We start from the raw sequence: 26,430 nt of genomic DNA on the forward strand, positions 1-26,430 counted from the left end.
GCCACCAGCAGCAGTAGAGAACTGGACCAGCTTTGGACTGTTTCTGTGTATGTATCTGTACATGTGAGAGTGTGGGTGGGTGTGTTGTGTGCATGAATGTATAAGTGAGAAAGAAGTCAGGGGAGGGTGTGTGTATATGTACACACAACATTTGCGGATTGATTTAAAACAAGGGGAATTGTGTTTCACATACACAGCAACCTTGTTTTAAGACTGGACACCGGGGTGTCCTTCACACCTCAGCCACGTCCCAGAGGACGGAGTTGAGAAAGTAGAAAGAGAGACTCCAGCAGTTTGGATCACAGTGGGGATTCTATGGTCAAGATGAGTTTGGACCCTGTACGGACACTGACTGGGCAGGTCGAGGACCTCAAAGTGTCCCCTTCCTCCAACGGAGACAGCAAAGGACCCTGGGAAGAGAAAGCAGAGTTTGACCAGGACAATCTGGGTCTCACCACCAAGCCAAAAATGGTAGGTCGGTCTCTTGTGGGCATGCAGCATATCCTTTGGTTTGGTGCACCTGTTTGATGAATATACTGTAGTTATCCACTTATTCCGAGGACAAACATTCAGTGACAATGTTTTCAGTGAAAGGATTTGGTGTAGGCCTACAGGGAAATACCAGTGGACCTAGTATAGACCCCTGGGAGACCCCAGTCAACTAAGACGTAGGGATACAAGCTGCTCCTCCCATCTCTATCCTTATTTCTCCTCCTCTCCTCACTTGTTTTGTCCTCCTCTCAACCACGATTGAAACGTAGATCCGATGTGGGTCATGTGGAGGAAAGGAATGTCTGCTAACGTGAGAGATCAGCGGTACCCAACCATTGATTATTATATCTGACAAAATCCCAGACCTCCCCCTAAATGCAAGTGCGTACTACACACATATGCAGGCAGTGGCACGCATACAGTCACAGACACTGTAAACAAACACAGAAGCTACAGGTTAACATTACCGTATGACCGGCTGAACTTATATCAAATGTAAGTGATACTTACAGTATAAGATAACAGAAACAGGAGAATTAGGCTTTGTTCAGACTGGCAGCTCAAATCGTACATCATCATACATCATCTCATTCCGGCCAATCACAATTTGCGCCCTCACCTTCGTCATCAATGTTTGTGTTACGCAATGTTTGTTTTTACACACTTTACACAAACACTCAAAATTGTCCATTCATTGTCAATGGGATTTAACGTTGTTAGGGTTACACACACCAAAAACTGGACATAGGAGGGGCTATCGGCCCCCTCAAAAATAAATAAACTGTAGGCAGTGAATCACCTTTCTATGGGAAAAGTGAGTTTACCTGAAAGATGGATTTTCAGGCCCGTTTTGAAGGAAGCCAGTGATTGGCTTCCTTCAAGGGATGGTGTCAGGGCATTCCATTCCCTTTAGTTGCAGTGCAGTAGAAAGAGCATGTTTGTTCTATAGGTGGGTGGTACCAGATTGTTGTTGTGGCTGTGGGTGTCACTCACTTGGTGAGGTCAGTCAGGTATGAGGGTATTGAGGGCAGAGCCTCTTTGGCTATCTTGATAATTGATAATGAATTGCTTAATAACCCTGTCTATATGTGTGAGCTCAGAAGGGACAGTGTGAGTACGTGTCACAGAGTGAGCAAGACATAGGCCCTTTCCCAATTCCTTTTTTAACCCTACCCCTCAGCCCTTGCCCCTTCCCCTTGTCCCTACATAATGAGTGTCAAGGGGTAGGGAGATAAATCATCCCCCTAGGAATTGGAACGTCCCTAAATATTGAACGTCCCTTGTAGAAATTGATATACAACCTGTTCTCAGAAAATAGCTGATCTGCAAGCTCACTACAGGACCCCCAATTTATATTGTAAAATCAATGTTAATTAACTCTGAGAGTGTACAAACTATCATTTAGCCCATAACCCACTTTGGAAACTACTTTCCATTTGATTTAAGCTGTAGAGATGGAACGTAAATATAACATTACTGTGGTTATGATGAAATAAATATATTGTAATTTTGTCTCATGTTGGTAGCCCATGTATGTAATTCAGCTAGATATAGCTCATTCTGACACCTGCTCAACAGTTGTACCTGATTAATTGATTATTGTTTGTATAGCATGGGTACAGATATATATACAGGGTTAGAAAAAGGAAAAACTATTTACAGTATAGAAAGAAGGGGCTGTGGTCACTGTTCATTGTTTTTAATATCATTAAGAACAGAGTAATTTTCTATCAATGAAAATGCCATCGTGATTCATCTCCATCCAATGTATAGTCTGCACGGCAGCTTGCAATCTGTTCTGTAGCTGGTTTGCCTGGGGAAAAAAACAACACCATTGCTAATTAGTTATGTAAGTTTTGCAACTTGTGGGGATTAGCTTAACATTGGTCATGATAAAACCATAGCTATCACTGCAGCGCGAGTAGCCAACGTTATGCAGTGACAGCGTTATGTAGGTACAGTAGGATATTTCACGGCTTTTAAGAGCTCCAAAACTGCAGAATGTTGACATATCGTGGTCTGGGGGGTCGGATTGATGCCTGCTAATAAGCTAGCTTGCATCCGTGTTGTATCACCGGCGCACCGGCGATAAATAAAAAAAGAATAAAGCGCCGATGCGGCGCCAAATGAATGGGTAACGTTGTATGAATGCAACGCCGTATCATATCGTTAGTTCACGTGAGGTAACGTTAACCTTTGCTAGAGATTGCGATATTTTTGGCGATGCAGATTGTTAATAAATTCAAATAATATTGGTTATTATAATATTTTTCCATAATAAAGGACATAAAAGGCTTCTTACCTCGTCCGCCTTTCAGCCCTCAGTGATGTTGCTCCGTTTGAAGTCCCGTCGAGATATCCCTTCAAACGAAGGGGATTCTAGCCCTAACCCTCTGCCCTACCCCTCGCTCCAAAGACAATTGAGATAACCCTTCCCCCTCACGTGAACGCGCATCAGCAAGGGCAAGGGCTAAGGGCCAGGACGAAGGGGGGAATTGGGATTGAGCCATAGTGTCAGTGATGAGAGAAAGAGAGGGAGAGAGTCACTGATTATTGACTTGATTGATTGAGATACTTTGAGAAAACATAGGCTTAATAAGAGACGTGTGGAAGCCGGTTACTAATGTTTTCCCAAATTCCCAGTGTAACCTTGTAACTTGCACACCATTCTTTTGGTAAAGAATTACTTTATTGAATAAATAAACGACAACGTTTCGATCTTGATAGATCTTCGTCATATCGTATACTGACCTGACGAAGATCTATCAAGATCAAAACGTTGTCGTTTATTTATTCAATAAAGTAATTCTTTACCAAAAGAATGGTGTGCGGGCCCTACCTCCGTCCATATAAGAAAGATCACCCAATCTGACAGATCGACACCTCCAGGCCGGGAGGTTTACATGCTGTTTATAGCAGCCCCATCACCATGCATCTACATACTGGACAGGGCACAGCGGGACAGAGAGACAGGCTGGGGGGTGGACGGTGCTGGGGAGGGAAGGTGGGGCAGGAGGATTAAGTTACAGAGAGAGAGATACAGAGAGATTGGAAAGGCAAGCTAAAGGGCAGGTATGGGAGCTAAAGGTAAAAGCTGACTAATCTGTTCTGTGCTGGTTCAGGATTAGTGTGGGTGGGCTGCACACTGGTGTATTTTCAGACTTGTTAAGATCCAACGCTTAAAGAGCAGCGATTCTAACCTCCTGTCAGTCAAAAGTCTAAAGACCGACTGCAGTGAAAATACGACACCGGCCAGTCCGACACTGTACACCACAACAAACAGACACGTGTGGACCAGCTTGTGTGACCTGTGTGTGTGTGTGTGTGTGTGTGTGTACATGTGCTTATAATATGTGTTGTGTTGCACTTTTTGTAAAGCGGTTGTATTTTCAGTCTTAGTACTGTATAATAGTACATGGATTATTCTGTGTATAACAGGCTACAGTCACAGTGAAATCCATTAACAACCAAGAGGATTATAGGTATAGCATATAGATTAAAATAAAAACACGGACAATATGCATAGAAAATGATTACAAAAAATGAGTAAAACTCACCGTTGAATATCTACTGTAGACCATTGTTAAATATCTAACAATCTCTTTCTCTCTCCCTCTCTGATTTTTAACAAGCAATCAGCATCAAGTAAATGAACCCCCCCCTAAAATCTCTGCTGGTTACACGCTAGCATGGAGGGCTTTCATACCATGGCTTTGATCCGGCTACCGTTTAGAGGGTTTGGGATTAGTCCAATCACTTCTCACAAGCCAAGTGGCCCCAGTCATCCGTTGGTGCACCCTTTATAACCCAAAAACTACACTGAAAAGCTTGGGAGAGACCCTGCGTAGATGAGTTGGAATTGGTAGGCCACCGGTTCGGTCCCGTCACAGTCACACAACACCAACCAATTTTTTACCGAATGTTTGCCTGCTAGGGTTCATGTTCACTCATTTAAGCTTTCACCAGAAGTCTCAGCTCACTTCAGTCCATGGCTGACTCTTGGATACGATATGAGACTGAATCATCCACTGCTTCTATAATCAATAAATAATCGACTAGATGCTACAGCAGAACCGTACATGCTCTGGTTATTATCAGCATAGGGATTTTTGACCTTTTGCTGTGACCTCGGCCGTTGGCCTATTTTGAATAAATATAATTATAAAAAAAGAAATGCAGATCCAGATACCACTCCCAATTCTTATGGGTGTTGTGTTGTTAATTGTGGACAGTTCTCCACAGACAGACAAACAGACAAGGGTAATTATAATACACTCATGCCATTAAGTGCATATGTAATAAAGGGCCAAAATAATGACCCAGAAATGTAGTTCCATTTGATAACATCTGTGTTTGGAGAAAATTAAAAGTCTTACTCTTTGGATAAATTAGTACTTTTCAGTTCATGCTTCATATCCATATGAGTAAAATGATAAATCACCAGGGTGATTTATTTTTAGAACACAGTTCCAGTTCAAACGCCGCTGTGAGTGACCTAGGAATAGCGCCCTCTATCGACACTGGTGTCAGACTTCAGTGCTCAATACTGTAAAAGCAACGCTACCACAGAATTCGACAGTAGATACATTAAAACAAACGTTTTCTCAGGCTATTCTCAGTAAGAGTGCTAATGTATCAACCTGCCTGTCAAGGCTCACGTTATCAGGACCATTGTTTTGTTCACCCTTATGCACTGTGTCTGAAATGAATGCTCAGACTGCTGGCCCTTTCACTCTAAATATAACCTCACACTGTGTCTCTCTCTACCTCTCCCTCACTTTCCAGTCACTGTTGGTCCCTCCGCAGTCCGCACTTTACCTTTCTGAAGTTCAGACACCCCTTCTGTCTCTCTCATCACATCCTTATGTTTCAATTGCACAGAAATGTAATTAATCAATGGAACTGAAGACTTTTAACCTGGTGCTCACCGGTGAAACACATCAGTCAATTGCGGCATTTTTTATTTTATTTTTTATAATGTTCCCAAACCTAGTTAATCATGGCCCACAGATCAAAGATTTATTTTGCTACGAGAAAAAAAAAGAAAAAAGATAATAAAAAAAATAAAAAAAATAAAAAAAAACATTTTAAACCGTTTTAAAAGACAGAAAGGCCTTTCTCACTGCAACCACATTGACAATCAATATTGCTGGCGTCAACGTTTTTCCTGCCTAATTCTGAACCGAATGAATCCCTAAATCCATAAAAGTTGGTTCGGAACTGGAAACAAAAAATACTTGCGTGTCACTCACTACTCAGGTTGGAAGATGCAGATGGGATATAAACCATCATGAACGGAACCAGCGTTCTAGAACCAAAGTTATTTTGGTGGAAAAGGGGCCTCCGATATAGCACTAGCACTGTGGCCGAGGAGCAGTGAGAAATTACCCAAGGTGGCATTGGTCAGTATAGCACACAGCGTTTCACAATGTTGTTATAGATCATACATGAGGATATTTGAAAATACTTGAAACCATAATTTATGTAACCAAATTACTGGTTACATTCAAGGTTCAAGTTTACAACTGTGTTTTTGTTTGGCTCCTCGGACAATGTGGGAGGCTAGAATAATAAAATGCATGCAATTCATATACAGCTCCTTCTCAAAAAATAAAATAATAATAATAATTGCAACTGCAGGTCACATTTACTATGAAATCGTATTTCCTGTCAGTCACTCAATATCCCCATACATGGGAATGCCCCCATATATGGTGCCCAGGTCTCGTGACATCACGTGACATCATCAGGGATGGAGATTCCAGCATCTGCATACTGAAGCACAAAGTGCTCTAAAATATCCTGGTAGATGGCTGTGTTTGACTCCAGTGTGAGATCTTTATGTCCGTGATGATTTGGGGTGCCATGTGATATGCTGGTGTTGGTCCACTGTGTTCCAGAGTCAACACAGCCATCTCTCAGGATATTTTACTTCAGTTTCAGTATGTTGACAACCTTAATGGAGATGCTGATTTTCCTTTCCAGCTCGATTTGGCACCTGCCCACAGTGTCAAAAGTTTCAAAACCACTAGTAATTAGTGCACTGACCATGGTATTACTGTGCTTAAGTGACCAGCCAACTGGCCTGACCTGAACCCCACAGAGAATCAAGGTTGTATTGTCAAGAGGAAGATGTGAGACATAAGACTCAATACAAAGCTTACAGCTGTTATCAAAGCAAACTACCTCAACATTGCCACAGGTTGATCACCTCCATGCCACGCCTCATTTCTTTTCTTTCACCTTTATTTATTCAGGGAAGTCAATTGAGAACCAGCTCACTTTTACAATGACGCCCTTACACTGTACATAACATACATTTGAACACAAATACATTACAAGAAAAAAAAACAATTCAGATTGAACAAGTACAGTTTAAATCGATCAAGTGAAATCAAGTTCTTCAGTTTTGACTGATGTTGATGAAATAATTTGTTAAAAAGTAGCCCAGACCAACCAGCCTATTGACTGCACACATTAATATACTTTTCAGATGGCCAAGATTTCTGCATTAAAATATTTTGTGTGGGGAATATTCTAATATTTTGAGATAGGATTTTCTGATTTCCGTGAGCTGTATGCCATAATCATCAAGATAAAAACAAGGTTTTAAATATTTCACTTTATGCGCAATGAATCGAGAATATATGAAAGTTTCACTTTTTGAATTATATTACGGAAGAATAATTACTTTTGCACAATATTAAAAGTTTTTTGAGAAGGAGCTGTAGGTCTGTATTAAAAAACAAGAAGAATAAAAAAAGAGGATACGGAATAATTACGAATAACTTTGTGAACTAGCGCTTACAGTGCTTGAAGATGTGTGCAAAGTTCTTACTATAGGTTATCAACGTGTAATTATGAATTAAAAAATATTGTGTGCATGCAGCATGCTGTGTCCTGTGCCCATTGTAAAAACCAGTGCTGTGTGAATAAAAGTGAGTTTGAACTGTCATTTTGCTAAGGTGACAGGGAGACGAACCCGGAAGGTGGAGGGAGGCATATTCTTTGTAAGTATACATGCCATGTGGAGGTCAAAGGTCAATGACATATGGCTGCCTGTGACCTCTAACCTTTCACCTCCTTCATTAACCCTGTCTGTCATGGATGTGTCACATGCCTGAGGACACAACCACTGAACTAACCAATCATTTCATCAATGCATCGTGGAGTGTGGCGTACGGGCATGATTTTTGTATTCTACACTTAAGTAGAGTACTTGAGTAAATGCACCGCTGGAAGTGTACTTGTTTCATTTCATTATCATGGTTTTCCTTAACCTTTCAAGACCTGAAGAGATTTCCTCTGTGGTATATTGACAAACAACAGTATGTCATATACTGTATGTTTATCTGTGTTTGGTACAAACACTCTTATATGTCAGCCTGTGTTTGTACCATAGACTGTAAAAAATATGGACAAAGCGTTCTCCGGGTCTAACATGGACGTAAAATGAAGCCTGTTATTCCTGCACTGTAAGTCGCCATCTTTCTAGATCCGTTTGGTACCAGCTGGCCATTGGCTGGCTCCGTTTTGGACCAGCTGGCCATTGGCTGCCCAGACAACGAGGCGGGACTTCCCCCCTTCTTCTCCGTTGGTTTTTATTTTGACTCGAGTGGGAGGGGAATCCCGATCATAGACTGTAACGGTAGCCACGCCCCTCAGAACATACGCGATGTTTTTTTTTCTTTATGGTCATTTTTTTTATTAATGGGACCATAATTTTCCAAAAAGAATATTATGACATTAGAAATGAGACTTTAAACTAGTGACTGGAAGAAGAAAGTATTCATGACCATGTTTATTAAGGTAATACAGTCTAGGTGAAGTTGGGCCAAAATACATGGGCCTCTATGGAGCTATGGGGCTTTTTGGGTCCAGTCCAGCGCCACAACAGGCCATTTATATGAACTACCGATTTCAAATGAGGCTTCACGAAATATCTGGCTGACTGCCCCCCTGGTTTGCACACACACACACACACACACACACACACACACACACACACACACACACACACACACACACACACACACACACACACACACACACACACACACACAGCCCAGTGTCAATATTTTGACCCAAACATAACTGAAAATATTAATTCTAAAAATGTATTCAAGTCAATTAATCAATACATCTATTTTAATTATTGCCCTATACTATTACTACTACTATTACTACTACTACTTTATTTTGTACTTTTTTGCACTTTTTACAGTGTAACATAGCATTATTACAAATTAATATGATTTCACCAAGAGTTCCATTGTCTGTGGATTGCAGCGCATGCATGCACGAGGAAAATGTTCACACAGAAAATTATGATTGCATTTGCCTCAGTATTCATTTATATGTTTATATGTATCTATCTTCTATGACTTACCGATAAATCACTTTTTGGGCATAATTTGTCAAAATGGTTTAAGCAGCGACAAGAGCCTATCCCTATCTACAAGCTTAAAATGCATGTTCTGTATTTACTTAATCAAAATCAAATGTGTTTGTGCATGCGTGAGTGTGTGCATGCGTGAGAGAGTGAGAGTAATTAGGTAATAGTTAGTTGGAACCATGCAGTGCAAAACTGTTGTGACTCGGGAACTGTGCCAACTACAAGGATAATTGTGCAGGGCAAGAGACTGCCTATGGCCTATTTACTGAGCCACAGTACGCAGCCATCTGCGTTCATAGGCAAAAATGCGTGTGCACGCGCAACCACACACGTGTATACATGCACACATACGGTATGCACGTTCAGCAAGCAGGACTGAATGTATGAAAGTCACAAATTGACCCAGCAGTCATCATTCAGGGGTAATTTCTATAAGAGAATAAATAATGGACTTTGACGTTTAAATTAAGTCACTAGACGCTTAAACTCACATACGGTAGAGTATGCCGGTGCAGGCAGTCAGTCAGTCAGTCAGTCAGTCAGTCAGTCAGTCAGTCACACACACACACACACACACACACACACACCGCCACACCCCCCTCCCCCCCACACACACACACACACACTCCCTTTTCCGTCTGTGTTCTAAATTTGACCCCCCCACCCCCTCTCCTCCCACCGAACTAAACTTACGTCAACGCCCAATGTGGACACCTGTTTGGCATGCACCCCAACCCCCCCCCCCCCCCCCCCCCCGTCAGTATATCCTGCCAAGTTGTGCCAAACACACACACACACACACACACACACACACACACACACACACACACACACACACACACACACACACACACACACACACACACACACACACACACACACACACACACACACACACACTTCACCGTTACATCTTGTGTACAGGTACAGAAGAGTAAAATTGGTTTTTGTTTGGCTCTTTCGGACATTGTACTAGCATTGATAAGACAGTGAGTAGACTGTTAATAATACATAATACATTAAGTTAAAATACTGTGTATATATACGTAACCTTTCCACTATTATGTTGTGATTGTGAACCTATACTCATGTTAACCTATCATATGTGATAAATGATATGTGAGTTTGAGTGTTATTTACAGTGAGAAAAATCACACCAGTGTGAAGTGAGGGGCGCTCTTATCATTTGCGTTTACGTAATGTTTGTGTTTACACAAATACTCAAAACTGGCCATTCATTTTTCAATGGCATTTAATGTTTCTGTTAGGACAATGTTTGTGATTACACACACCCTCAAAGCACACACCCTTGAACCAATGTTTAATGCTTAAGGTGTTACAAAACATGAAATATGTTGTGAGTTGGTCTTACTCCTGGGCTATATCGACATCTAATGTAAACATATGATCATGCAGTGGTCCTAGGACTCGCCAAAATAGGTATCGCACCGGACAAAAAAGTCTGGCATCGGCCGAGCTCTACACACGAGCAGACATGATGTCATTCTTGTCGTGTTCTCTTGTAATAAGGCAATGTCCACACAGATACCGTACTGTTCTGTAGGCTGTAATCACTCACGGGAACATACGTCACATCCTACTGCTCCTATTATGCTATCTGGTTGTCATAGTAACGCATAGAATCACACCACAACATAGAATAGATATCACCACATCGGTAGATTTTGGCTCATCAGACCTTAGAGGATTCTTTTGCATCTTTTGTTGAAAGATCTGTCCCTGTCTAATGCTATAGAGAATAAAAGCATTAACTCAAGCAATGATTAGTAACCAACTACAATTCTCAACACAATAGAATCACACAGCATAGAATAGATATGACCACTTGTCATGATAATGACAGGCTCCTTCACTGTATTGTATTGGATGCTGTACTGTATAGTTAGTTAGATACAATATACTGTGTATTTTTTTTTCAGGGCGCAAGTATATAACTTTGGAGATTTTTGTACTATATTTTATGTACTTTAGGGGTATCATGGATGTATTAGTGGCGGTTCTGCAAATTGACATACTGTATATAGAATAGCTTTGAAGTGTAATTTTATTTCGGCCTCTTGGCCAGTTCCCACTTGAAAAAGAGATTTGTGTTTTTACTGGTTAAATAAAAATAATAATAAATGGACAGCGAACACTGACACATGAAGACAAACATGGTTATAAAATGTGTAGCTACAGGAGTTTTTGCATGTGTAGACGCAGACAATGCATGCTACAGAAAGTGTCTTCTAAAACCCCACTGTAGCATGTGCACACAGTGAAATTAAACAGGCCTTGCACCCATACCTACTTTTCCTATTGAATGTATTTTTTTAATCTCCCAGTATCCCTCAATTCAGTGTCAATTTAGGATGTCAAAATAAAACCAATCCATTGAACTCTAGCAAGGGGGTGACATAATTCATTCCCACTTTGATTCATACGATTTTTGTATTTTATTTTGTTTGGTTTATTGTAGTTTTTCTCCTTTCTCCTCTCCTCTCCAGCCCAAACCAGAGAACGCAGTGACCATTGCCGTGTCTACGCGGGTCCTGTTCCGCACAGAGCGCGAGCAGCAGGTGTACGAAGAAAAAGGGGTGGAAGAGTACCTACAATACCAACTGGAACACGAGAACGAACCCTTCGCCCCGGGACCTGCTTTCCCACTTGTCAAGGTCACTGTACATGCCCTCTGAATAAGTGTACAAATGCATTCTTACACGCACCCACCCACGCATTGAAATGTAATGGAACCAATTCTAGTTCCCCACTTCCCCACTTCTGTGGTCCCTGCGGAATCACAGAAGCAATTCATTTCACTGACTCACAGGCTGTGAGTCAGTGAAATGAATTGCTTCTGTGCCTGTCAGCTGTGAGTCACAGCTGACAGGCATTAATGTTGTCAGATACTGTAGGCTAAAGAAATTGGCTCATTGCCAATGTCATGAGTTTGATTAGAGGTTGACTGCTTAATTGCTACTGCCTTTGTTGTCTCCCGACAGGCACTGGAGGCTGTGAATACTCACCTGAGAGAACTGTACCCGGCGAGCGAAGAATTATTCGATATTGTTCTGGTGACCTACAATCATGCACACGTTGGGATACGACTCATCAACACCATCAACCATCATAGTGAGTCTGACAAAACATACATGAACATGCATTATGCAAGATTTGACCTGGTCACGATTGCCCACTTTCCAATGTAAACATAATCGGTCCCATTTGCATCATATTCTTGTCTTTCAATATACTGACTCTGGGAGCGTGGAGGTAAAACAAGTTGGAGGTGTTTTTGATTGTTTTCTGGGACAGTCTGGGGAAAAAACAACTTTACAGTAGTCAAGGTGAAATCACTAAAATAGGGGGAAACACCAAAAATAACCTTAAATGCATTGACACAAGCTCTAGTCTGCAGAAATACAAACAAGTGCATGAACAGCTGACTGTCAGATCCTTCCCATAAAACTTCCCACAAATGTCATCTTCATCACAGGCTAGCCACTTCCTGTTCAGCCCCTGGATGGTTTAAAATGGTCAAGCAGATCCTCTGGCAGGGTTACGTGCAGTGGAGGCTTTATTTGTCTTGTGGCACATCAGAATCGGTCAAAAGGCTTGAAGTCGGTTGTTATATAAAAAAAGAAACATGCCGTAGAGCAGGAATCAAAGTAACAGAAGAAGTCGCTCCAGATGCTGCTTCTGTGTCTGATCTCTCTAGTGGCTATTAACCCTGACCTTTCCTGCGGAACCTAACTAAACAAACTATGTTATTGGGATAGCTAGGCCCTGCAGTGAAAGCAAACACTAGATCAACATGGGGGGTATATGGGTGTATCGCACAGAAAGAGACAAGAGATAACCTGAGATACGTTTAAATCTGCACGTGGGCAACATCTCTGATTAATGTCTGCGCAATGATTTCACGAGAAGGCTGGCTGAGTGTGCACATGCTGGTGTGGTGCGAACCCAAATCCAACACATAAGTCAGTTAGTAATTGGGTTCCCTCATCAGTCCCCCCCCCCCATGTCCCCCATATACTGTAGGTTTGTTTTTTGTTTTTGTTTTTCGATTTATTCATAAAGTGTGATTTGTGAAGCTTGATAAGATGGTCACTAAATGGTAAATGGTGCATTTATATAGCGTCTTTATCCAAGGCGCTTTACATAGATGGTTCATTACATTCACCCATTCACACACACATTCATACTGTACACCAATAGCGGCGGAAACCATGCAAGGCACCAACCTGCTCATCGGAAGCAATTAGGAGTTCAGTGTCTTGCTCAAGGACACTTCGACACTAACTGTCACTCTGCCACCGCCACCCCACCACCGTCACTACAGTACAGTATACAGTAAACACTACTGTATAAAATGCAGTCATTTCATGATGCCTTGCCACATGAATGCCTTGATTGACCTGTATCTGTCTCACTGACTGGCTTTAGTGTATCAATGTTGATGTGAGTTGAAAGTGACTTCAGTCACGTTCAACTCCTGTATTAACATCAATAAACTCAGGTTTATTGATGTTATGGCATGGCAATATACAGTAGGTTTGGCCTTGCATATAGACTTTGGTCGGGTGAGTAACCGATCCACCTCGGTAACAAGATGTGCACATGCACACGCACTACAGTGGGGGGACACGCCAACAGCACGCACACCACGTTTTTTGACCCCAGGGGTTAACTGGGGACAGGGAGGAACTCCTTATATGGTCAGCACATAGGGAGGATTATCACAACAAAACAAAACAAAAAAAGAAGTGATATTTGAATTAAGTGAAATCACTGAATATACCTTTAAATAAAGATCATTGTCAAATCATCAATCATCTTCAGTCAATTTATATTCAAAGCTAGTTTTTACAAATGAGAAATTTCACGTGTGTGGTGTACACAAAGAAAATAGAAAAAGGCCTAACATGAGGACAGGATGTCAGAACATAACATCAGATCAGGGCGTGAAATCTAATTACTGTAACTATGAGTCCAGATTAAGGTGTTACATTATTGCAAGACTCCTGTCTTCCTGATAGATCCAGACTGAGTTGTCACTGTCACCAATTGCCTGACACCAACGTGTCAACGTGTGTGTGTGTGTGTGTGTGTGTGTAGTTTGCTTGTAAATGCGTGCTAGTCGCTAGAGCTGTGCAGTCTCTTCCCTGACTGAGAGTGCAGGCCAGGGAGGATGTTACGTTACGTTACTCACACCCAGAGCAATGAGGCAGTGCTGTAACTGTAGAATATACAGTACAGTACATGTTGCTTTCGAGCAAGAAGCTCCTGTTCTGAAATATGAAGCCAGTGCGGAGTGACCCTGAAGTAAACCTGCATTCTCTCCTAATGGCTAACAGGGGGCGACTCCCCTAGTTGTGAAATGAAGCCAAATGTTCCTATAAGAGTTTAAAGTATTATAACAATCAGAACCATGAAATGGTATGTCTGAGTTATATTAAAGATGGAGTGCCGTGATTTTTGTATTTTTTTCCCCGAGTTTTTCATGTGTTTATGAGGTGTGGGTGTTATGCCCCTCATAATAATAAATGTCAATTTAAAATCAAATCTAAATTGAAACCTGCTACTGCAGTGATTCTCTCCTGTGTTCAATGCGTTTCTGCGTTTGTGTGGACACAGATATCTTTGTCGTGTGGGAAGGGATTCTTTTTTTTAAACAGAGGATGAAAATATCAGTTTTGAAAAAGACCCGTACTCGTGTATATCCTAGGCCTGAGACCCCCTGTACTCAAGGCACCCACTTTGAGAACCACTGGTCTAGAGATATGCTCAGCAATGGGAATCCATGGAGTCAGTCATTCTTTGATGTGACTATAGTGGTGGTGTTCCATGTGGATAGTTCCACCATAGTTCCATGTGACTGCACCGTGCCACGTCTCACTCCGTGTCTGCTTCCTGTTGCTGTGCTTCAGATCCTCTATGTAAATAAATAAACGGAACTATAAGTGGATCGTGTAATGATAAATGACGAGAAAACATCAGTGGAGGGAAAAGATACAGACACCATGGTGGTTAGAGTCCACTCCCTATAGTCCATGCACTCCCACGCTCCTGCACTCCAGTTTCAAGGAAAGGAAAACACTCAATCTTAAATGATTAGCTACAGAATGCCAGCGCTCAAGCTCAGATCCACAACCAAACTCCAAAAATAAACATTACATTGAATTAAATTGAATCTTGACAGTTTCTCTTGAGATTGAGGGCTATTTCCGTCCTTTCTGTTCATACAGTATCAGTGAAGTAAAAGTATCAATACTGCAATGTAGATGTCCTGTAGGCTGTATTAAAAATGTACTTACAAGTAAAAGTACAAAAGTATCAGCAGCAAAATATACAAGTACCAAAGGTAAAAGTGCTCATTGATTGATGCAGAATGTCAAGTTCAAAATGTATAAAATAGAAAATGGCCAAAAATTACAATTATGACCTTTGATGTCAATCACATATTAATCCATATTAATTGCGGGCGCTGTTGTGGAGTTTGCCGGCCCAGTAAAGGTGAAATCCTCAGGATATAATTAACTTTTGTAGCTCCTCCAGGGAATGCTGAATACATTCCAAAAGCTTTGCAATAAGACGTTTGGCATTGTGAGGCTAACATTATGCTACTAGTCTCAGAAGGCTTCTCATTTTTATCTATTATTTAATCATATAAACAAACACACGAGTTTCCGGGGGAAAGAAAAACAAATCTGCAGCATTCTAAAAGCAGCAAATAACAACAGTCAGTGTTAGACATCAGGCATGACCCATCAATCTACGCAGGCACAGAGGGACAAACTATATAGGCAGTTGCAGTGGCTATGGAAAGCCAAATAGGAAAAGGCGAATGATACACACGATACACCCACTGCCATATTTCGCTAAATTGAATGCAGTGATTGCATCCACATTATGTTATGTTATGATGCTAACGTTATCAAAATCTGTTAATATGATATAAAGGGAAAAAAGGGTGGGCCCAGACCTACAGTATCTACAGTAAATAATTGTAGTGTAGAGTATAACATTTTCCTCAGATGTAGTGGGGTAGTAGTAAAAGTATTGCCATTTGTAAATACTGAAGAAACAAGTAGCCTACAGTACGTAATTACTTTACACCACTGTACAGAGTACAGTACAGTATGTATACCAATCTTGCTTCCTGTAGCTACATAATTGGCCCTGCGGCCTCCCGTTTAGCTGTCACAACTCATTACTTTCTCTGCCAGTTAAAAGGTCTGTCCAATCTTTCCTGGGTGAGTGACTGCCATCCTCGCCTTCCTCTCACATTGACACCTGCACCTTCATTTACTTCCTTACTTGCAGAGAGCTGCTGTTAAATTGCACGAACACTCTGGCTAGAAGGGTGTAACTGTGTTATTCAATTACTACAAATCAGTCTTATATGACTCTTATCTCATTTGCACCCTCCCTCAGGCCTCCCCTCCTAGTAAATCCGAAATCATCTGTTAAAATCCTCAGGACAAAGTGGCATATTGCGACTGAGCCAAAATGCAACTGTACACTTTTCTACTGGTCATGGGATTCACAGCCATCAACACCAGGATAGGCACAAGGTTCAGCAAGTATTTGTTGACACCAGGAAGAGGAAGAGACATACGCCTTTAGAGGGGAGGGACAGTGCATTCTGTTCTGGAGTGTCCGAAGCATACCAACCGATCAGCAAATCTCTGAGTTTAACCCGCTATTATCTCTACCAGGCTGGGAGGCAGAGATGATATTTTCGCCCCTGTCAGTGTGTGTGGGCCACAAAAGATGCCTTGCATTCTGACCCACGACTTACACAGCCCTGGCAGCCCAGCCTGGTGGAGATTTGCGCTCCGCCGAGTGCCGTTTTCTAGTTCACAAATATCCAATAGCCTTAATGTGTTCTGAGTTCTGACTGTCATTGTATGTCACTTCAAGGAAATTACTTTCCGTTTAAAAGAAGGACTAAATAACCACACTGTGTTCTCAGACCTGTTCATCGAGAGGTTCTGCATGACCGGAGGGACCAGTCCTATTGGCTACCTGAAGGCTTGGCGGACCGACCTCTACCTGTCCGCTGATGCTGAGAAGGTCAGGGAGGCACTGGCAGAAGGTAAGCATGCACTGTTAAATCCTCACTGTTGGTCCTTCCTTATACAGACCAGGAGCATTTAACACTAATGTTACGTGACAATAAAGCGAGTGTACAACATGTTTTTATCAATGGATAGCCATCTCCATATTATCAAAATTACAAAATGTTTGGCATACAATATGTATTAATTTGCACAGGATGCAAATATTTCGGTAACACTTTACAATAACGACCTGTTATAAAGCATTTATAAACATTTATAAGCAGTTGTAGATGAGTAATAATCATGAACAATCATTGTTGACATCCGTAAATGTTTACCTAAACATTTATAACTAAGTTTAAACATAATTTATACGTTATTAGTAAGGTATTAGTAAGTAGTAAACTATTCACATAGTTATAAATGTTTAGGTAAACATTTACGGATGTCAACAAACAGTCTGTTCATGATTATTACTCATCTACAAACTGCTTATCAATGTTTATAAATGCTTTATAACAGGTCGTTATTGTAAAGTGTTACCAATATTTCTGTATTTCTACTTTTTGACAGGAATAATGTCTCCCTCTCCTGTCTCCTGATACTTGGCACTAATGTCCATGTCAGGCGTCAGCATGTGTCATTATGTCTGGCATTCCCCCGCCTTGAACAGGCTGTGTAAGATCTTTGCAATGCATAGTAATGCAGCAGCTAAATGGCAATTTGTCTTCAACCGATCATATACTGTAGTTGGAGGCAATTCTGTCTGTAGCAAGCATCAACTACCTCTCCCTAGAAGGTATACCCAGCCTGTCAGTTTGTTTGTTTGTCCTTTAGCAGGATATCTCAAGCAGTTCTGAATTAAGACAAAAAGGTTGTTCCTTCCTTGTGCAAGGAAGAACTGCTTATCGTTTTAATGTTGATTTGCCAAGGGGTCCGATGATGTTGCCTATGGCCCACGTGATTGGCCATAGACAAGCTGCCACCTTGACATTTTGTAGTCTTGTTTTAGGTCTTGCTTTTAGCTCTTGCATCAATAATGATTTTCCTGTGTCTCGCACTCTCTTTGAATGAAGGCATTGCAGCAGCCACCATGTTCATGTCAAATAAATCGACAGAGGTATCAGAGACCCAGCTACGGGTGGCGTTTGATGGCGATGCCGTGCTCTTCTCTGATGAATCAGAACGCATCTTCAAGGCCCATGGCCTGGACAAGTTCTTTGAACATGAGAGGGAAAATGAGGACATCCTACTGGATCATGTATGTACTGTATACCTAATTATATATATTATCATAATGTGTTGCACTGTGACGCATTGTTAGCGTACATCTGCTATTTTCAGTGTCATGTCTATCAAGTGTTTATCAATAAATATTCAAGCTTTTTTCACACTATGGTTTTTAGTTCAAATGTTCTCTTAAGTTTAATGTGTCAAGCGAGTGATGGGCTGGACTATAAAACCTTTGATTCTGTGAGAAAATACATTATATACTACATTTAATAAATACCCTTTGTTTAGCGGTTTTCATTTTCCTTTCTTCACAGAATCAAAGGTTTTATGGTCTTGATTCACCAGGATCCTGGATGGCTTGATTCTAGGCTTAAAATAATTGATAATATAATATTTTTGCAAATCTCTATGGGACAAATTAATTGTAGATTTTTCAGTGGGTCCAGAAAACCACGCCCACATGTTATGCTCCATTAGCAGAGGTGCTGTACTGAATCTGCATGGCCTTAATTTGTCATCTCTTGGGCTCTCCTATGCCACTCTTGCACAGGGTCCTCTGAAGGGCTTCCTGGCTTCACTGGGAAAGCTCCAGAAGAAGTTCTATGCGAAGGGACATCGTCTGGACTGCCCCATACGGACCTACTTGGTAACGGCCCGCAGTGCAGCCAGCTCTGGGATCCGGGCCCTCAAGACGCTGAGAGCCTGGGGCTTGGAGATCGACGAGGCCCTGTTCCTGGCCGGGGCTCCGAAGGGTCCCATGCTGGAGAAGATCAGACCCCACATCTATTTCGATGACCAGATGTTCCACGTGGAGGGAGCAGCGGAGATGGGCACCATTGCTGCCCATGTGCCCTACGGCATTGCTCAGAAATATCCACGCAAAACAAAAGAAACCAGTAGCTCTATGCCAGCAATTTAGCCTGGGCTGAGATTACAGAAAGGGGTGGACGGACAGAATGTGAAAACCGATTCAGATTCACGCAAATATAGGAGAATTCGTGGAGTAAGTTGCGTGTGAGAAGATGACATATTGAACAATAAAACACTGTTGAAAAAATCTAAATTAAACCAAAATGAATGTGTTGTTTTAGTAGCATCCATGTTGCGTTGGATTATGTGCTCTTCAGATATTGTACTGTGAACTAAGCAGTGGTTCACAAACGGTGTAGTGTGTCGGGGCATACTGGTGTGCTGTGAGACACGTGCAGGTGTGCCTTGGGATTTTGTGACAGTGACTTATTACCATTATTACATTATTATTGCAAAACATACAACATGTTATGAATAATTACTGATAGTATTATGTTTTTTTATTTACTATATCTATACTTTTTTCCAACACAGTTGCAAATCTATGCCCTAAAAACAAATTTAACCAAATTCAACTATTTTCATAAATAATAAATGTTTACACAGTGATAAGAGTGATAGCACATTTATATAGAGGCTATTTTGCGCGGATATGAATACAGGTGTGCCTTGAGATTTTTACTTGGCTATTGGTACCGTATATACCTGGGGCACAACGTGTTTGAGAATCACTGATGCAAAGTATGAGGGAATGTATCATTTCCATAATGTAACAAATCCATTGTTTATTTTTTTTTATCTTTAACACATTATGTTAGAAATCATATGTGGATGAAGGTCTGGAACCTGAGACGATGTTGATGTTTGATCCTCAGAGTTACGTTACAGTATGTGTTCATCCAGTTACAGTTCCCAATCCCATTGAATTAACTGCTCTATGAAAACTCTGCTGTATATATACAGTACAGGTTCGATTAGGGGGGGGGGGGGGATAGCAGGATCCATGCCGCTGCTTTTGATATTCCCTTCTGGTCATTCATTTTTATTGTCATTGGGAGGATACGTTTTATCCTTGCTTCTGGTCAGACCGACTTAAATACATGCACTTCCTTATGGGAAATGCAGACTGCAGACAGTACAGTATAGGTCTTTCTTTTTCATTCAAGCCCTGCTTAATATGACTCTGTCTTCAGCACAGCACAAAAGACATTTCTAGATGAGCGCTTTGTTGTATGTGGAAAGACTGGCCGGAATTACTTTTACTATTGACTTGCATCTGAATGAATACACCATTAACAGAAGCACCCAGAGATTACAGTCAAATTGTAGTTTAGCATGTTCAATCGCATGGCATTAGGCTCTATTTAGCTATGGAGGGTCACAGTGAATTAAGGGAATTAGGGAAACATGTATTGTAGCCAGTAAGTAGTCTATCAATACTTTTAAAGAGTGAAACCTCTGAAATATTTGCTGAAAATATTGATAGTGTCTGTGTTTATCATTTAGTGAGTTTAATCACTCTCCAAAGCATAAGGGAAGCTATGAATTTCATTCGTTGTCTTAGTTCTAATAATTATATCTAAAATCTATTTTTATGCTTTTGAAAAGTCACTGTCAGTGTCAGTATTGTCATTTGCAATGACTATTGCAAATTATATAGGTGCTGGCCAGCAGCAACTTAAATTCAATAAGCAGAACATATTATATTTTGTGTTACTGTACATGGCAGCAGCTGAAATTATGTAGATGACAGTATGGTATATGAACATTTTGGTTATCAACATATGGTTTTGGTTTTCAATAAATATATTTAAAAAACACATTATAAAGTGTTGAGTAGTATTGTTCAAATATAGTTTAGTCAGATAACCCACAAATAGATTTAACCAATATTTATTATAGAATGAGAATATCAGCATATGACATGTGGGTCTTGCAAACACTATATACACCCACATAGTAATGCAGCGTATTAACCCCTCGAGTATAACTCTGGAAGCAACGTATCATCATATGTCAAAAATACTTATACTGTGTCAATTTGAAAGGCATGAGTATACAAGTTCCAATCCAAATGTGAAGATGGGAAACAAATGCAGCAAACAAGACCCAAAAAGAGTGGCTCTGTGGTGTGTGTGTGTGTGTGTGTGTGTGTGTGTGTGTGTGTACAAGTGTGCACGCGCATGCGAGTGTGTGTGTGTGTGTGTGTGCGTGTGTGCGTGAATACGTGCAAATGACTGGTTTGCGTTTGCTTGTAAATGCATGTTCATGAACCGACACAGTGAACTGACACAGTGTGTGCGCACGCACAAGAAATATATCAACTCTGGGCTCTATGCGCACATGACATTTAAAAAAAACTTGTGCTCCTTCCCTATACTTTATAATACTAATGAAGGCTCCGGTCCATTCTGGTGCTGCTATTGTGCATGTTGGCTCACTGGAAACACTGCTACACCAGTGGGCCTCAAAGTGTCCTTGAGTGGGTTCCAAAGGGCCCATACGGGTCTACCTGTATACGGGGCCCTGTACGAGTCTGTATGGAACCTAATGGAGCCTTAAGGGTAGGGACGTCCTGATAAAGTTTTTTTGCTCCTGATCTGATTCCTGATTCCAAACAGAAAAGTCCTGCCTGATCGCATTAAACGACTTTAAACATATTAAATTAACTTTGCCACTCACTTTACCACTGGAATTGCCATTCGATCTCACTTTATGCATGCGCTTTATGCATGCGCTTACTTTTTTTTATTTTGTTTTATAGAACATTTCTGTCATATCACAATAGTACAATATACAAAATAATATCATGATATGGATATATTGATACCAGGGATGTCCCGATCACGTTTTTTGCTCCCGATCCGATTCCGATAATTAGAAAATGACGTGATCAGCCCCGATTTCCGATCACGTGATCAGATCAGGACAACCCTACTTATGGGTCCATTTCGCTATGGGGAGAACCACTATACACTAAATGGAACAGAGCCTTAATTAGTAGGCTATCATCGGTAACATCTGTGAAGGAATTAAGTAGGGAAGGGGCCCGGAAGTAGGAAGAGTTATTCTGTGTGCATAAAGAGCCCATTGACTATATGTCTATGATTGACTCTACCAACAACAGCCTCAACAGCTAGTGTTATTGTCTGTTGCTGCCCTCTGCTGAACACAGAGAGTACTTACTTTTTTTTGATTGATTGATTGATTGAAATATTTATTAACAGTTTGTAGAATTTACAGTACATTTTAAGCACAAACTCAATACAAAGACTGTCAACTGTGAGTGGACGACCCAATTAAGCATTACACTTGTTTACAACAGGGTCCACATTGTTCAATTCATCAAAACATTTAAAGACATACAAACATTTAGAGACATACAAATAGACATTTCTATGTAGCTAAATTCTTAATGCCCTGTAGATGTTGGTTGGATATAGACGAATTCACAGAGGGGTGCCCTGGGCCGCTGGGCGCGGCCATTACTGAGGTGTAATCCATGGAGCAGGTGCTCCGTAGGCCAGGTGTAGCTAATCAGTGCTGCTGCCCTTAATGGTACACCTCAGTAATGGCCGCACCCAGGGAAGCCTCTGTGAATTTGTCTATAGGAAAGAATATTCTCAGTATTTTCAGTTGTCTTTGTTGACTGCGTCACATTTGGCATTTGAAGTTGATGAGTATATTCTCCAAGCCGTCTCTGAGAATACTGTCGAAAGCCTTCTCGAAATCCACAACAATGATACAGTTGCCTCTAACGCTCTCTACACTGCTCAATGGTGTTACATGGTCAACACATCATTTCGGAACCCTGCTTGTTCCTCTCTTTGTTGTTTGTATCCCACTTCTGACTACTTTTGTGATGAATTGAAAATGGTGGGCCCTATTGTAAACAAGTGTAATGCTTAGTTTATGGTGTGTCCAATTACAGTCAACAGTTTTTGTATTGAGTTGTACTTGAATTGTACTGTAATTCTGCAAACTGTTAATAAATCAATCAATCGGAATAGTCTTCCACTTCACATAAAGGCTAGCCCCACCCTGGAGATTTTTAAATCCAACCAGAAAACTCACCTTTTTAGTCTGGCTTTTAATACAGTGTGAAGTTTAGTGTTTATGGTTGTTCATTGTTTTTGTTGTTATTTTGTTTGTTTTGGCCTGTTTTTTGCAATTGTATTAGCCTACTTGTTTTATTATTGCACTGTGATAGACTATGGTCTACCTGTTCTGGAAAGCACTTTGGGTCAACTGCTGTTAAATGTGCTATATAAATAAAATTGACTTGACTTGACTTGACTTGAATCAATCAATCAATGTAGTCGTTTGTCTATCGCATCTGATATTCCTTGTATGAGGATTTTGGCAAGGATTGAGCTGGGGATAGACAAAAGGGGTGATGCCCTTTGGGATCTTCACAATGATGCCCTTTGTCCAGGCATCCTGTACCTTCTTCCCCTGGCTGTTGAATATGTACAGTATGTATGAAATATGTATAGACCTATCATAATCTCCATTGGAAATCTGTGATATGCTTTTCTTCTACACGCCATGGGGTGGCAGCATTGTATTAACATGTGGCTTTCATAACAGCATGCTTTTATTATCACATCTCCTATATCTAATTCTGAGAAACTCAATATGAGTGATTCAGCCGGAAATTCCAAACGCATCAACTGGGGGCCTTAACTGCTTTGGAATAACAGAAAATAATGCCTTTGTTAGTAATTGTTTATCATGGATGTATTGGTAATTACCCACCCATTGACCTCTCACAGCTCACACATTTACTGATGTCTGACGGATAGTGCTAATAATATTCATTCAGGTTCACTGGGTCTTGCTGGCGTTTTTGAGTTTGGGGTGTGATAATAATAATAAAGAGCAGCTGAGTGACTGCCGTGTGCCAACACCCCGTCTTGGCCCCGCTGGCCCCATATTGTTAACAACACCACAGGGACAGGAAGTGCAGCTAAATGTTGATAGATTGAGGAATTTAGATTTTATGACCTCAGTAGCGGCAGGCTGATTCTGTTGGTGTTTACTAAGCGTGAAGATGATGCAACTGCTCATAAGCGCGCGCGCGCACACACACACACACGCACACGCACACGCACACACACACACACACACACACACACACACACACACACACACACACACACACACACACACACACACACACACACACACACACACACGTTGCCAGCTGTACAACAGGCCTCCAATCAGTTTGAAAGGGGAACAACAATGAGAGCGATATGAGGAGAAGACCCCCCGGGGACTGAAAGAGGACAGAATAATACAGTACTCCATCACTTCACACGATCATCAGGCGCTAAAATTCACTGCAATGCGATCATATTCTGTAAGTGGTCGGTGAAGCTAAACGGAACCATACAGTATAGCGGGGTTGATCTAGTACTATAGGATATACTTAATAAAGGATCCATTCTGCAGATGCATTAATGAGCAAATGAGAAAGGAGTAGGAGTTGCATAAAGAGACCATAATAAGCCAGAGTATATAAGCTGTATTACTGTGACAATGGGGTATTACTGTGTTGGTTGACCAGATGTGGCCTGCTGCAGGTGAGACGAGGTTGGGGTGGGTGTACGCCGCAGGGGTTATTACTAGTCCTCCAGTAGTGTTAGGAAATGGCACAAGGTGTGAGAATGAGAGTCTGACAAGAACATAGCAAGGTGATTAAAGAGAGAGACACAGACAGGGGTGCATGGGGGGCAAGGGGAGGGCAGAGGGAGCTGGATATTAGTATTCTTTTTTGCCCCAAAGACATAAATTATGTGCAGATCTGGCATGTTCATCTAACTTAAGTGTGTGGTAGTGTGCTTTTAAACTCCATGCTCATTCTAAAAGTAGAGTAGTAGCCTTTGAGAGGAAAAAGGTGGTTGAAGGACATTTGGATGATTTGGCAGCAATCCCACGATGACAAGCCAATCAGTTTCCCAAATTATTGTGCCCTTCATCACCCAATGACTTTCTTTTGTAAATTCAAATTGTTGTTCAAAGTCCTTAATAAAGAAATATAGGCCTTAACAATCTTTCCCTGTTCCTTTGTTTCCAACCCCATCTGATTAAGAGAATGCAGACTCGAACCCGCAACACACCGTCATGCTGATTTACCAGCCAAGGTGCCTGCTGGACCGCTAAGCCGGCCCAGGCCACCGTGAGCATACTTGTTGATGTTTGAGCTGTGCATGGCAACGGCCTGACAGGAATCCATGTGGCCAGCTGCACGTGGCCGGGTGCAGGCCTGGTGTCAAACTTGGCAGAAACTGTAATCCACAAACAACACAACAAGTCCTGTCCAGGTGAGAAAGGGTGGCGTGAAGCGCCATGGCAACCGCATCGTCAGTGGATCTATTTTGACAGTATATGCAAATTGCCATGGTTCCAGCATGGCAGGCAGCATGGAACAAAGTACCTCAGTCACCAACCTCGCAAAGCATTTAGCTGACAACTGAGAGGAGGGCCACAGGTCTCCAGTCGTTCAGACATGTTACCTTGGGGTGCTTGGGGACAGGCATATAACGGTGGACATCTTGAAGCCGGTCGGAAAACAACTACAGACTCTGAGAGGGAGAGCTTGGCATTACAGAGACACTCTAATGGCTTGGCTGAGGCAGCCGATAGCTGCCTGCAGTTGACAGCAGGTATAAGTCTGTATCAGGATAAGTGTGTGTGTGTGTGTGTGTGTGTGTGTGTGTGTGTGTGTGTGCGTGTGTGTGCGTGTGTGTGTGTGTGTGTGTGTGTGCGTGTGTGTGTGCTTGTGCGTGTTCCTGTGCATAACTGAATAGGATGGGATAGGGCAACTCAGACTCAGAGTACACTGTATTTTAACATCAGTTATAAGGTGACAAAGGTCTGATGTCATAAAGTCTGAGGTGGTAGCCTACTTGGTGTAAAAACATTGAGAAACACTGCCTTAACTATAATGGTGCGTTCATCCTCTATGCAGATGTCTCTAACTTCAATGTGTCATCATGGCATCAGGCACAAACAAATCACTCAGCTCCATATTGGCACAAAAGGGGGCTGGACCCCGGACGGTTAGCCCAACCGTCCGGGCACCTTTAGGCTGCTGAGCCAGCCTTACGGCGTGCCGCGGGTTCGACTCCCGATCCTGAAGGCTTTTGCCGCGTGTCTTCCCCCATCTCTCTCCCCATTTCCTGTCATTCTACTTCTCAATAAAACCTCTCAATAAAAGGCAGAAAAAGCCCAAAACTAGGATTGACAAACAGACAGATCTCCATATATGCCCATATAACGCTCAAATTGGAGGTGCCTATGGTCTCCTCCAGGTCTGTTGAAGAGGGTTGCAACAACGCAGGCGTAATAAAAAGCTAAACGGAATCCAGGTCTGGTGAGTCGCGGGCGTGCATTTGCATGTAACGAGCATGCACACAACAAATT

The 26,430-nt window shown here is 41.6% G+C and overlaps 1 protein-coding gene across 1 annotated transcript in view; it reads left to right on the top strand.

Moving 5' to 3' along the window:
* The window catches only part of nt5c1aa (5'-nucleotidase, cytosolic IAa), a 23,372-nt gene extending 164 nt beyond the window's left edge, over positions 1-23,208 (top strand). The window contains exons 1-8 of the mRNA XM_083785569.1: positions 1-47; positions 198-471; positions 7,458-7,502; positions 11,395-11,562; positions 11,890-12,019; positions 16,869-16,991; positions 18,033-18,217; positions 18,740-23,208. The exon at positions 1-47 is cut by the window's left edge and continues 164 nt beyond it. Coding sequence (XP_083641695.1) covers positions 316-471; positions 7,458-7,502; positions 11,395-11,562; positions 11,890-12,019; positions 16,869-16,991; positions 18,033-18,217; positions 18,740-19,108 — 1,176 coding nt within the window. The 5' untranslated portion in view covers positions 1-47; positions 198-315 and the 3' untranslated portion in view covers positions 19,109-23,208. The remainder of the gene's footprint in view (positions 48-197; positions 472-7,457; positions 7,503-11,394; positions 11,563-11,889; positions 12,020-16,868; positions 16,992-18,032; positions 18,218-18,739) is intronic.
* Positions 23,209-26,430: the final 3,222 nt, after the last annotated feature.

The sequence above is a fragment of the Protomyctophum parallelum genome, assembly GCF_964188405.1.
Source record: "Protomyctophum parallelum genome assembly, chromosome: 1".
NCBI lineage: Eukaryota > Metazoa > Chordata > Actinopteri > Myctophiformes > Myctophidae > Protomyctophum > Protomyctophum parallelum.